Source organism: Peromyscus californicus, unplaced genomic scaffold, assembly GCF_007827085.1.
Source record: "Peromyscus californicus insignis strain IS unplaced genomic scaffold, ASM782708v3 Scaffold_14__1_contigs__length_90479793_seg_2, whole genome shotgun sequence".
Lineage (NCBI taxonomy): Eukaryota > Metazoa > Chordata > Mammalia > Rodentia > Cricetidae > Peromyscus > Peromyscus californicus.
The window spans coordinates 54,647,106-54,660,011 of record NW_026294436.1 but is presented as its reverse complement, the minus strand read 5'-3'; the positions used below and the strand labels follow the sequence as shown (position 1 = coordinate 54,660,011).

General features: G+C 42.8%; 1 protein-coding gene across 1 annotated transcript in view; it reads left to right on the top strand.

The window, feature by feature from the left end:
- The window catches only part of Nuf2 (NUF2 component of NDC80 kinetochore complex), a 36,079-nt gene extending 33,354 nt beyond the window's left edge, over positions 1 to 2,725 (top strand). The window contains exon 15 of the mRNA XM_052737524.1: positions 2,056 to 2,725. Coding sequence (XP_052593484.1) covers positions 2,056 to 2,190 — 135 coding nt within the window. The 3' untranslated portion in view covers positions 2,191 to 2,725. The remainder of the gene's footprint in view (positions 1 to 2,055) is intronic.
- Positions 2,726 to 12,906: the final 10,181 nt, after the last annotated feature.

Genomic DNA, 12,906 nt, shown 5'->3' with positions numbered 1-12,906 from the left:
AGCGTGCAGCATTATTATCAGAGCTCCAGACACAGTTGTTCAGCTTGCTGTGTTATCCTCCTCTTACCCAGTCTGCTGATGTCCAGTTGGTCCTCAGCAGCCCGAGAATGACTGTAAATACGTGGGTGAACTCATGTACCTTTGCTCAAAGGATTCTCTAGTTCTTCTCATAGCCCGCCTTCACAAAGAGGAAAGATGACAGATTGTCCAAGTGGCCTTCACACAGGGCTGCCGGACCCTAGTTATCACTGACTCTGCTTTAAATGTTCCCTCACATAGGTAATTCACCTGCTTCTAGCTTCTAGTACCTCCATTTGGTTAGCTTTACAGATCTGTTTCCTGTTCCAGTCACAGCAAAAATGACATAAAATTCAAAATCGTCCCCATCTCTCCTCTTCTTCTCCCTTCGCCCCTCCTCCCCACTTCATCTCCTCTGTTCAATATTTTCATTAATTTCTTTTAGAGTATTTGCTGTATTTCTAAGATGACATTTTTTTTTATATTTCTCTTCATCATTTTATATCACAAGGAATTGACATTTTAGACTTGCTGGAGATAACCCTGGCCTTCAGACTCACAAAGTTAATTTCAGGATTTCTTTTTCCTCAGTGATACTATTCATTTTATTCACACATTCATAACATAATTTTGTAAGTCTTGTGAATTGTAGCAAAATGCTAATTCTATCCATGGGTATCCCTGGCCTGCATGTGCCCTGTTTCCAGTGCTCAGTATTTAGTGTAGTCTGTGTTGCTGTGCGGGGAGAGTGATTTCATCTTCACTTTTCTCTTCACAGGTTACTCACAAAAATAGCCAACAATATATCTATATTTTATTTTAAAGATTTATTTAATTATGTATACAGTATTCTGTGTGCATGTATGCTTGCAGGCCAGAAGAGGGAGCCAGATTTCATTACAAATGGTTGTGAGCCATGCTAGGAATTGAACTCAGGACCTCTGTAGGAACAGCCAGCACTCTTAACTACTGAGCTATCTCTCCAGTCTCCCCACCCCAAAATATGTTTTTGATTGATGAATTAAAATACTTGTGGGAACAATGTGATGCTGGGTGTAAAAATCCATGGATATTGTATAATTTTTAAATTTCTCAAATTTCAAAAATGAGATAATCAGACCAATACTGTCACATAAAACATGGCTAGAGTCATGCTCAGTCCTGTAGCTACTGGGTAGGTAGGCACTGTGGCCTTGAGCCCTTGACATGTGTCTAGTACAACTGAGGGGCTAATGGAAGTTTGAATTTGATCTGAATTCTTACACATTTAAATGGTGGCATATGGCTAGTGCTTCTGTGTTGAACAGCACTGGGCTAGCCTTAGGTTTTGCTTTATATCCCCAGCCCTGTGTGTTGACTTTCCAAGTATTTGACTTCCCAGTAAGACTTCTTATTTGCGAGCTGTACTGAACTAGTATAAACCTCCACTTGTGTATAGACTTTCATTGGCTATTCTAAAATGCGTAGCTCAGTTTGACAGTTTGCTCAGGACCTTGGCTATGTGTTTGCTTCTGATGGGGGCGCTGCTGGGTTTGGGCTTCCTGTTCTTTTTCTAGTGGCTGTATCAGTGAGACTAATTCCTCCTGGGGAGTGTGTTTATTCTCAGGAGAAAAGCATTGTTTTAGTGTATTGAAATGTTTGGCTGTGGATTTGCAGGATGTGTTTATTTATTTTTTATTTTAGCCACACTTGGTTTTGATGGTTTCTCCAAAGCGGTATCTCAGCTTTCTTGTTCATGGAAATAAACATGTAGCCCAGTGGAGCTGGAAACTTAAGTTGATCTGTAGCCATTGAATGTGCTGATTATTTAAAATAGCATTCACACAAGCTAGTCACTAATTCACCTGATTTTTCTTGTAAGATTTAAGAAATAAAGCTTTTGGAAACTTTGGTTTTCTTGGTGGTTCATGGTCTCTCTCAGCTGTAGCCTCTCCCAGCCTTGTGTCAGAACTAATCTGGAATGGCCAGTTGAAACATTTGCAACTCAGTGTTAGGCCTGGCTGTGACTCAGAGTAATTCTTTGTCATTTGTCCTTAGGAAATCTTTGTCAACTTGAAAAGCGCTCTGGAGAAGTACCATGAGAGCATTGAGAAGACCACGGAGGAGTGCTGCACTAGAACAGAAGAGAAGACTGCCGAGCTGAAGAAGAGGATGTTCCGAGTGCGGCCTTGATCCACACAGGCAGCCAGCCCTCCAGTACACCGCCTTCCCGGCAGTGTAGTTACAGCAATACCGATAGAAGTACCAGCACGTCCGCTAACTTACCCGGTCACCTGGTCATCGCTGGTTCCCGTTTCCCTTTGGCGTAGTTACAGCAATACCGATAGAAGTACCAGCACGTCCGCTAACTTACCCGGTCACCTGGTCACCCACCGTTGGTTCCCGTTTCCCTTTGCTGTGCTTTTATAGGCTGGTGTGCTCCCTGTGTTTTTTCTTTGTGTTTTAGATACCAAAAATAATAGGATAGCAAATAAAGGCAGAAATACTTAATAGATAGAATTTTGAGAAATTGTTCAGTATCCAATAGGCAAGAGGTCTAGTAATTGATATTCAAAGGTAAAATGAAGGCATTCTTTTGGTTGGTGTGACTTTTCCTAAGCACACGTTGTTAAATGACAACTAAGGTTTTAGGATTAAGCTATGTCATAAGCAGAACTGTTAAGTATTTTTTTTTTTTAACCTTTCACTTATACCATGAATAAACTTGAATGAGCTTCAAGACCTTTTGGAATGAAGTCTTTCTGAATCCTGTTTGAACTGTCCTCAGGCAATGCAGGGACCCTCCAGCTCCCTGAGTCCACTACACTTCCACGGGCTTGCATGCTTCTATGCATGGTTTATTGCAGCTTTACCTGCTTCTGCTGGAAAGCATTCATCTTTCAGCCTTAGTCCAAACTGAGACATAATATTTTTTAAAAGTATTTTTATTATTTTAAGTTATGTAGATACATGCTTTTGAGTTCAGGTGTCAGATAATCTGGGGCTGCCAGTGTGGATGCTGGGAACTAAAATCAGGATCTCCGTAAGAGCAGTAAGGGCTCTTATCCACTGAGCCATCCCCTCCAAGTCCCTAAAATTTTAATTACATTTATTTATTTGTATATGGGGGGGGGCACAGTGCACATGTAAAGACAGAGGACAACTTGGTAGAGTTGATTCTTGCTTCCCACTATGTGAGACCAAGGAAGCGAACTCAGGTCATCAGGCTTGGTGGCAAGCCCCTCCTTGCTGAGCCATCTCACTGGCCCACTTTGCTTTTTGTAGCTTTCAATTTTTCCTTTCTTTTTTTCTGTAACATTTGTTCTATGTAGTGTCTTATACCCATTTCCAACATGGCTGCCCTGTGTTGTGGAGGCTTGTGACTTCTCTGTTTTAACATTTCAAATTCAGCGTTGTACCATTTATGTACTTGCCCATCACTTGAGTGTTGACTTAGGGAAGAAGTCATTTTTGGTTTTTGTGACCAAATAATACAGCCGCTGCAGCAGGCTTGTCTGTATAGCAGGAAGCACTCTGACACTTCCTCCTACCAAATGCATTTTCTAGTAACTATCTTTAATCATCCCTTTTTGCCCCTAAACAGTTAAAATTTAATCAGAAGCCCTCATCATAATCTACTCAAATCCATTTGGCTCTTCTGATTGAAGAATAAGCTCTAAAATTTAGAGATTTTTTCCTGGAGCTGTCTTGAAAATGGCACTGTTGGTGTCCAGCTGGTTTTGTAATATGGGGCGTTGCGTACCCCGAAGGAGCAGGTGACATCACGTGTCTGTGGCACGTGCTGCCCTGATGGCAGAGGAAAGGCTTTGCTGCCAGACTGCAGTCCTCTGTGCTCAGCTCCTTAGCTGGATGGAGAGCAAATATTTAATTTCACGTTGAACTGACATATTTCAAGAAGCTAATCCATTTTGTGACAAAGCCAGGGAGCTGAAATATGCACCTCGCAGGCTGAAGTTAATACATCGGATTTGAGTTTTAACAGGATGTTTCCTATTTTTAGTAAGAACAGAAAAGTTTGATATGAAATTCCATTTCAAATTCAGGCCTGCCACCTTTTTCAATTAAGTCGGCCCTCTCCCTCTGATTGAAATATGCTTCTCATCTTCCAATCCAGATTGCCACCAGGGGGCACAACGCAGCTTGCATAACCAAGGCAAAAATAGCTGTGGGTTTTTAGGTTGGAAATGCAAAAGCTGAGCGTTTTAAAGTGACAGCGACAACCTGGAAACTAAAAGTGGCAGAGAGAACTTAGAATCTGCCTGGTTGAAATGGGTTCTAAGTAATATGTAAAGTATTTGAAGGTGTTGTTTCCGGCTCTATGTTTATCTCTAAAATTACCTAAGCAATTACAACTAGTTCGAGATTTCTAGCTCAGATTCCATAGGGCTGTAAAACCTGAATTTGCCCAAGGGAAGAACTTGAGGCTCTCTATGCAGTGGGTGAGTGTCTTCGGGACTGAATATAGACCACCACTTGGCACCTGGAGCTTAGCATGGTATCTCTGTTGTTTTTTATTTTATTCCCGGTAAGACCATCAACCTTTACCACCAAGAGCTTCTTCAAATCCATTCTTTCTGCCAACACAAGAATATCTCTAAAATACTGCCTGATCCTGTCCATATAGCTCTCTTCCCAAATCTCTGATGCTAGTCCGTTCCCGACAAGAGCTATAATCGCTTAAGGAGCAGTAGTTTGTGGGGATACAGTATGATAGCACCATAGTTCCCAAAATGAATGTGTGCAAAATCTGTTTGAAGTAGTTGTTAAACATGCCCCTCCCTCAGATGCAGGTCTCTGGGATTCTCTAGTGTCTAGCTCCCCCCATTGAAAGCATCTTTATTCTATAGTTAAAATGATACTATTTTTAGTGTGTATGTGGGAGCGTGTCCATGTGCATTCACATACTTGTGCAGGTGCATGTTCACATATGTGCATGTGGAAGCCAGAGGTCATTCTCCAGTGTCATTCCTGAGGAGCTGATCAGCTTTTTTAAAAAAACAAAAAACAAAAAAAAACAAAACAAAACAAAAAAAAACCATGGGCACTGGAGATCCAAAACCAGGTCCTCACTGTGGGCACTTTACTGACTGAGCCATACCCCCAGCCCCAGCGTGGCTTTAATGATTATTCTTGGGGATTGTTTTAAGAAGTTCCTAGATGGTTAGGAATATAAACTACAGTCTTCTCACTCCTTTTTTAATAAGACTGTAAGAGCAAATACATCCTAAGCTCTTAAGGATTGGGGGGCTTTGGGGAAATAACGGTTACACAGCCAACCTCCGACAACAGCCCGTTCTGTTACAACCAAATTTACTAGGTATCTCGGGAGCCCGTTTCATGTTTGTGTCTGTGGTGCCACCTCCATCACAACCCTTTTACACCTGGTCCTAGATGGATGAATAAATGTGCTGGCCTAAAAAATCTAGTCTGCATGACCCACATTGACATAGACTCCAATTCTTGGGGCCCGGGTGGGAAGGGGTAGCTTTGTATTTTTAATACAAAGAACTAAGAGGACAGATTTTTTTTTTATTCCACCAGGGCAGGTGAGCTCACAAGTGCAGGTGAGCTCACAGGACAGCAGACTTTGGGCCCACAGGCTATCACTTTTTGCTCCTCTTTCTCAGGTGAGCGGAAGTGTGAGGATTGCAAGGACTTCCAATTCGAATCTTCAAACCTTCGAATTCATTAGCATCACTTGAAGATAGACCCAGCGGGGCTGCGTCAGTAGGCTCGGGTGGGCTCCAGAGTTTGCATTGCAGTCAGGTTGTTCCCAGGTGAATCGGCTGACTTGGGGATTACCACTAGAGCAGCTCCATGCTAGAGAAGTACACTGACTGGGGTAAAAGTATCCTCAGATTTGTGGTGGGACCCCTCAGACTCTGCTGTGCTTCCAAGCCACCTGGTGATCTTGTCAATCTGGAATCCTCCCATTTTTAAAATGTCCCTGGCTAGAAGACAACCGGGTCTTGGAGTAGCATGGTGTGGTCCTCATTACCTCCTGCCATTGGTCCTACCTTTGCGTCTCCAAGTTCTTTGCCCTGGAAGACCGAGGATGCCTGTAAAACGTCACAGGAACAATTATGACGAGATGTCCAGTACAGCAGTGGAGGGCAGGCTTTCGAGAAACACTCCTGCATTACCAGGAAACTGATTGGCTTCATGAACTGAGGTCCAAACAGAACACCGCTCAGGTCATCTTTTTCCAGTTGTAGAGTTTGGTACTCTTTGCATCGAAAGGCTGTTGCAGAGGTTAAATCAGATAATAAAGTAAAGTACCTAGCACTCTGTAAATGGCTGCTATTGCTAGTAAAACCAAGAAATCGGGGTGACAAAAACAGCCGCGGCAGCTGTTGTGTGAGCTTTTACATCGGAAAGAAATAGAATCTAACCAGAAAAAAATCATAGAGCATACATGATCGTGACCTACCTGTAACAGCCACTAATGCGCGTTTACTGCTGGCTGGCTGGGCTATCACCAGGCGAAGGAGGAAGAACTTGGGAGATACTGCGATGCTCTTTAAGGCTACTGCTCTAGGGAAAGCTACAGAGGCATTATGCTTACACAAGTGCTCAGCGAACAGTGAGTTTTATCAGGAGGTCAAGTTCCTCCTCCTGTCATCAAGGTGACTTCCTATCACTACTCTCAAGGTGGTGGGACTTAGGGTGTAATAGAAACAAAACTCAAAGGAAATAGCAAATGAAGTAAGCGTCCATATTCGAAGATGCATGAGGTGTCCCTCCCTGGGTTCTCCCAGTCTTTTCTCTGTTTTTCTGAAAAGAATTCTTTTCTTCACTGCCCTGACTGTAGCCGTGAATGTTCCCCTTTTCGGGGCACCCTTCCCTTCAGTCAGTGTGAACCAGAACAGTGGTTCTTTTTAGACAGACATACACCTTATACTAGGCTCCCTTTGTCCTCTTCTTCCCATGCCCATGGTTGGGCTTCCATTACCTCTGTAGGATTTAGGCCTGCTCTTCTCCACTCAATGACTCGGTGGACATTTACTAAGATTCTGCTATCCACAGGGCCAGTCCTAATATATTAGAAACTAAGGCCAAGAGATAATTCCTGGGACTAGAGAGATGGCACAGCCATTAAGAGTGCAGTTTGAATCTCAATATTATATCTACCTGTGCAAGATCCCACATGTACCAGCAACCCCGGCACTGGGCAAGGTGAAGATGAGAGGGTTGCCAGAGCTCACTAGTTACCAGCTTTAAAAAAAGGTTCAAGCCCCAGATTTGGGGAGAGACATTTCATCAAAGTAATAGAGAGGAAAGTGATAGAAGACACTGATGTCCTTCCTCTGGCCTCAGATCATGTAGTGAGTGCCTACAGGCATGCGTGAGCATATACCATGCATACGTGTACCCCACATGAATACACATGCATACTAAATTGATTGACAAATAGATATTGATATATATATATATTCCCTTCTGTCAAGATATATCTGCAGACACTGTCAACACTTCAGAAACTATGAGTCCAAATATCACCAGTCTTCATTTCTGCCCACATCCCTGTATTAGTAATCCATGTCTGTATAACAAATCATTTCAATTCTTAGTTGCTTAAAATAAAAATATATTTATTATTGCACAGAATTCTTGGGGAAAAAAGAATCCAGGAGTGGTTTAGCAGTGTAGATGCTGGTGTAGGGACTTTCACGAGATGGTAGCCAGTCTGTCTGTCAGGGTTTCGAGCCCCTGACAGCTGGCTGTGAGCTGGGGCCTCTGCTTCTGAGATGACTCAATCCAGTGGCTTTTGGCAAAAATCTCTGTTCCTGTGAGCATTACCGGGAAGCCTTAGTTACTTACCACTCAGACTTCCTAGGGGAGCTGGACATGGCAGCTGTCTGATCCTCTGGAAAATGGCTGGATATATACGAAATAGAGAGATTTAAAAAAAAAAAAAGAGCAAAAGAGCAGGAGAGAGAGAGAGAGAGAGAGAGAGAGAGAGAGAGAGAGAGAGAGAGAGAGAGAGAGAGAGGAGGTGGGGCGGGAAGACAACGCAGCTGCCTCTTGTCATCTGATCTTAGAAGGGACATGCCATTACTTCTAGAGTTTCTTGCTGATCACACACACACCCCTTGTGCACTGTGGAAGGGAACCACACAAAGACATGGATTTCGTCATTGGTCTACTTTTGTTGTTGCTGTAACAAAATATTTGAGGGTCGGTGAGTTATAAATGAAAGAGGTTTAATTTTGCACACAGTCCTGGGAGTTCTGATAGCGTAGCACTGGCATTTGCTTGGCTTCCGGTGAGAACCTTATGGTAGATGACATCACAGCGGAGAAGCACACTCGGAAGAAACCACATGGTAAGTTAGGAAACCTGAGAGTGGAGAGAGACCAGTTGAATTGTTTGCTGTTTTGTAACAACACAGTCAGGAACTAACTAGGACACCCCACCCCAAACTCCATTGATCCCTTCCAAAAGGTGGTACCCCCAAATAACCTAATCACTTTCCACCTGTCAACATTGCTATACTGGGGACACACTTCCAGTCTGACTTCTTAGGGGTACAATCAAGCTATTTCTCAGATGTAGCAATTATTAAAAGCTTAATACTTTAGGAGCTGCCTGTGGGCTTGGCTACCGTCTTTCCAATCCCTGTATTAAAGGTTCAGATGAACACAACCTGGCCATGGTGAGTCAGGGGCTTGGCCCTTACCCTGATGAGCACCCCAAGGCACTGTGTAGCCTACTTATCTCAGGGCACCATGTATCCCTTGCAAACTGCCTCTTCCTTGATTGGAACGTTACACCTGTGTGCTGCCGTCACAGCGGAGCGTAGAAGAAGACTCATTATCTATGTGGAACAGATGGGAAACTTTGGCTCCAAGACGCTCTTAGTGGTAACCACTTGATTTCCTCGCCTGAAACACTAAGACGACTGCCAGGGCCCTCGTTAGTTCTGCTCTGCACTACTTAGCTGGCACTCAAGCCTTCATAAAACTGGACCTGCTCATCTTGGATGAAGTAGTTTTATCATTGGTTCAAGTATTTCTTAGGATCCGGTGAGTTGCTTCCAAACAGGATCTTTCTCCTGATTTTCAGTACAAAGCAAACAGACATTTGCTAATTGCATTTTCAGACTTTTGGAGCCCAGTGCAATTCCAGAGATAGAAATCTGAAAGTTTTGGAAAGTCCGATTTGACTGTTGAGCTTTGGCTACTGTGTGAGAACAAATGTAGGCTTTCCCACTTTCATTTCTACTGTGGCTTTCTAGGAATTACTACCAACCTCCTTGCCCAATATGTCTTGACTCTCGGCAACTTTTCTTCAAGGATTCGAGACTAATACAGAGTAGTTCCAATAATTTAATATCTGTGGACCGTATCGACAACAGTTGACTTTCCTCCCAAAGGTGACTGCAGTCATAAAGAAGTTGGCCCTCCAAGATAGCCCTGCTTCCATCAACACAGGAGACACACAGCCTCAGAGTCTGGGTAACAGGTAATTGTCCTGTGAGGCTGGACCTTGTTGAATTGTGGTTGTGGTGGAAGAGGGCTGGATATCACAGCTCAGACCTTTCTGTATTTACCATGAGGTTTTTCCAAGCTCTCTCACCTATAATAATTCCTTGCTTTCTATTTTTCCAGAGTGAACCACATTTTTATATTTTTTTCTGGTTAAAGATGAACTTCTAGAGAATGTGAACATGTTACATAGCAGTCTTGTCTAGAAACCCTGATAATCTAACTAAAAGCTGCTCTTGAATCACTGCTCCGGCACACCACTGCCACCAGCACTCATGTGAGCGCAATGAAAACTGGGTAATATATTTAACTTGAAATTGGCAGTTGAATAGTTCTCCTGGAAGTAAATATTCAGACTGTCAAACAGAATCTTTAGTTTGATTTTCTTGAATTTGGTTGACACAGTGATCAAAATCTTTACATATTGATTGAATTAAAAGATTTTTCTATTTTCCTTTACAAATAGAATTATATTTCAGAAATATACAAGACAACTACATTGTGGATGATAGTGACTTATTCACATCCTATTACTTAAGAAAGAAAACATGGGGCCAACAAGATGGCTTAGTGGATAAAGGCACTTGCAGCAAAGTCTAACAACTTAAGTTCAGTCCACAGTGGAAGGGGAGACCCAACCCTTGAAAGTTTTCCTACACACACACAATGTGACACACACACACACACACACACACACACACACACACACACACACACACACACAGAGGCATACATCACTAAAAAACATTATATCCACTGGATCGTGAGCTCCATCAGGCAGACTAATGGTTGTTAGTGACCGAGGGCCACATGCCATGCATTGCCCTTCCTGGACCCTTGAACTGCCCTCTTTACTTTGTCATTCTCCTTCTGAGTCTCTCTTCTTCAGGCAACATAAAAGCTGGTAGGAGCAAGGACAGAAGGTGACAAACTGTGTCCCATGGCCAAACAGCCCAGTATCTACTTTACAAATAAAGTCTTACTGGAACACAGGCACGCTCATTGCTTATGTTTTCATCTGTGGCGGTGATGTGTCAGAGTGGCATAGGTGGGTATCTGTGACAGAACCATCTGGCCCACAGGTTGAGGAGTATTTACTGCTCTACCCTTTGCCGAGGGAGCCTGTGATTCATGATCTAGAAGATAATGAGAGGTGAGTGGGAAGCACACCGTAGGCCCATATACATCAGTTAGAAAGAAAAAAATTCACCAAATTTCTCTTCTGCCATTTTCTTGAGATTTGCCATTCATTTTGTACCCCCTTCCTAATTCTAGCTAAATTTCAAAATCTTCAGGACAATTAAAAACAACTTGAATTAATTTAGGCCGCATATAGTGCCACCAGTTCCTAAACACTGCCATCACTCTGTCTTTAATCCACACGTACAGAAATGGATCTCATTTTATAAGACCTTCTACCCCAGATAGGCCCCCTGGATCTTCAAGAACTTGACCTGTCTCTGAGTTCCTTCGTGACCTCTCCCCATCTTTCTCACTCAGTGACGTCACTCTGTAAGTGTTGACTTAGGGCTTTAGAGAATACAGTGTGTTATTTACCTGGTTGTACTTTGTAGGAAATAATTGGGACAGACAGAGAGGGACTAGGTGTGGGAAGGGCCGGTGGTGTAGGCAAGGGAAAAGGGGGAAGTAATAAGACGACCCTGCAGACGCGGGCTAATTTATAACTTCTGGGGCTGCTGAAATAGCTTTCCAGTTTTGCACTCTGACATTTTTGCAATTTTTCCATGTTCCTGCTGCTGTCCCAGCACTATAGATAAGACACCCTCAAATCTTGCTCTGCTCTGGAATAATGAGATTGGAAAAGAAAAGATCTTTTCCATCTTCTTAACATTAAGAGGAGAAAAAAAAAAAAAAAAAGCACCAGCCTAGTCAGAAAGCCTAGCGGTTCAACAAATATTACTCATGTCGCTGGCAGAAAGAAAAGGGGACTTGAATAGAAAAATGGAAAAGACGAACACAAGAGGCATTGTTTGCATATCGGAAAAATTAATCTACACAGGAAAGTGTAAGAGCCTGCAATTCAGAAAGCAAAGAATTAGGACAGCCCAGCTGAGAATAATTTTCTAGCCAGTTAATTTAATTGCATAAATCATTCCTTTGTTAGCAATAAAGAGATATAATTAAAATGAGATTGCCTCTAGTTTCTATTCTCTGGAAGCTAAAGGAATTGATTTTGGGCAAAGCATTCTTCCAAATACCAGATTGGCAAATTACATTTACCTTTTTTAGAAAAAGCTAAATTATTTTGTGATAATATCAGGGTGAGTTTAATTAATTATAGATCTGCCATATGATCTTAAAGAAATAATTTATTTAGTGTCCTTAGAGCAGAAGTTTGCAATCATGTGAGCATCCCCTTTGGTAGACAGTTGTGGGGATTTTCACAAACAGGTCAGAAGTTTAACAGGCGGCTGTCACGGGGGATTGGAGGCAGCTTAAGCATTGTTTGGGGGTTTTGGTTAGCTGTCCTTATTTAAAATAATAAAAAAAAAACCTATCTGGTGTTGCATAATTTAGCTGAACTCATTTAGATTGGCTTTATCCTAAAATTGCTACTAGTAATTATTTGCTGTCTATGAATCCTTGGGATTTAAAGAGCCTATAATTGTCTATTAAATAGGGGAAAATCAGATCAAAGAGGAATGCAAACGCACAGGTCCGCTGATCCATCAGTTGAGTGTCAGGGAGACTTGCAGGCTGTGAAAGAGGAGATGCTCATTTTTATGGTAATGAATTTGGATTTTTAAAAAATGTACTAGACTGCGCTGGCTTGCTCCAGATTTTTGAAGTTCACTCCTGGCATTACACTGTGACAGGGATTTGTGCAGGGAGGGATCCAACCAACTTTCCAAGGGCCTGGGCTAGGAGAAGAAAATCCTGCCCCAGTGTGTATGGCACCTCAGAGGGGCCGGAGGAACCCACCCTCACCCCCATTTCGTGAAGGAAACTGTGAAACGTTCAGAGTCATTTTTGTAGTAGATGAAATGCACAGTTGCCCCGTTGCTTAGCGATTAGGTGGAACAAGAAGTGTATGCCCCCAGTTAAGTGTGTTCTTACGCCTTACCACAGGGCCCTGAAAGAATTAGCCTAGGATTTGTGGGGAACTGAGGTGATTTCCGTTTTTCAGTTTGGATCTCTTACCAAGTGAGCTGGGCACTGAGGATAGGTATCTCCCTCCTCCAAACACACTCCCTAGGAAGGCCAGATGGCTGGAACTTTCTAGAAGAAGTCAGTGGCTCTAGGCTCTGCTGGGCAATAGGCCCAGGGCCCACAACTCCTCCAGCCTGAGCATCCTGCAGGATATGTTCCTGCTTCTTTCCCCATAGAAACAAGAACCCAACCACTGATCAATGGGCTGAAACTGGAGCCAGATTAGATC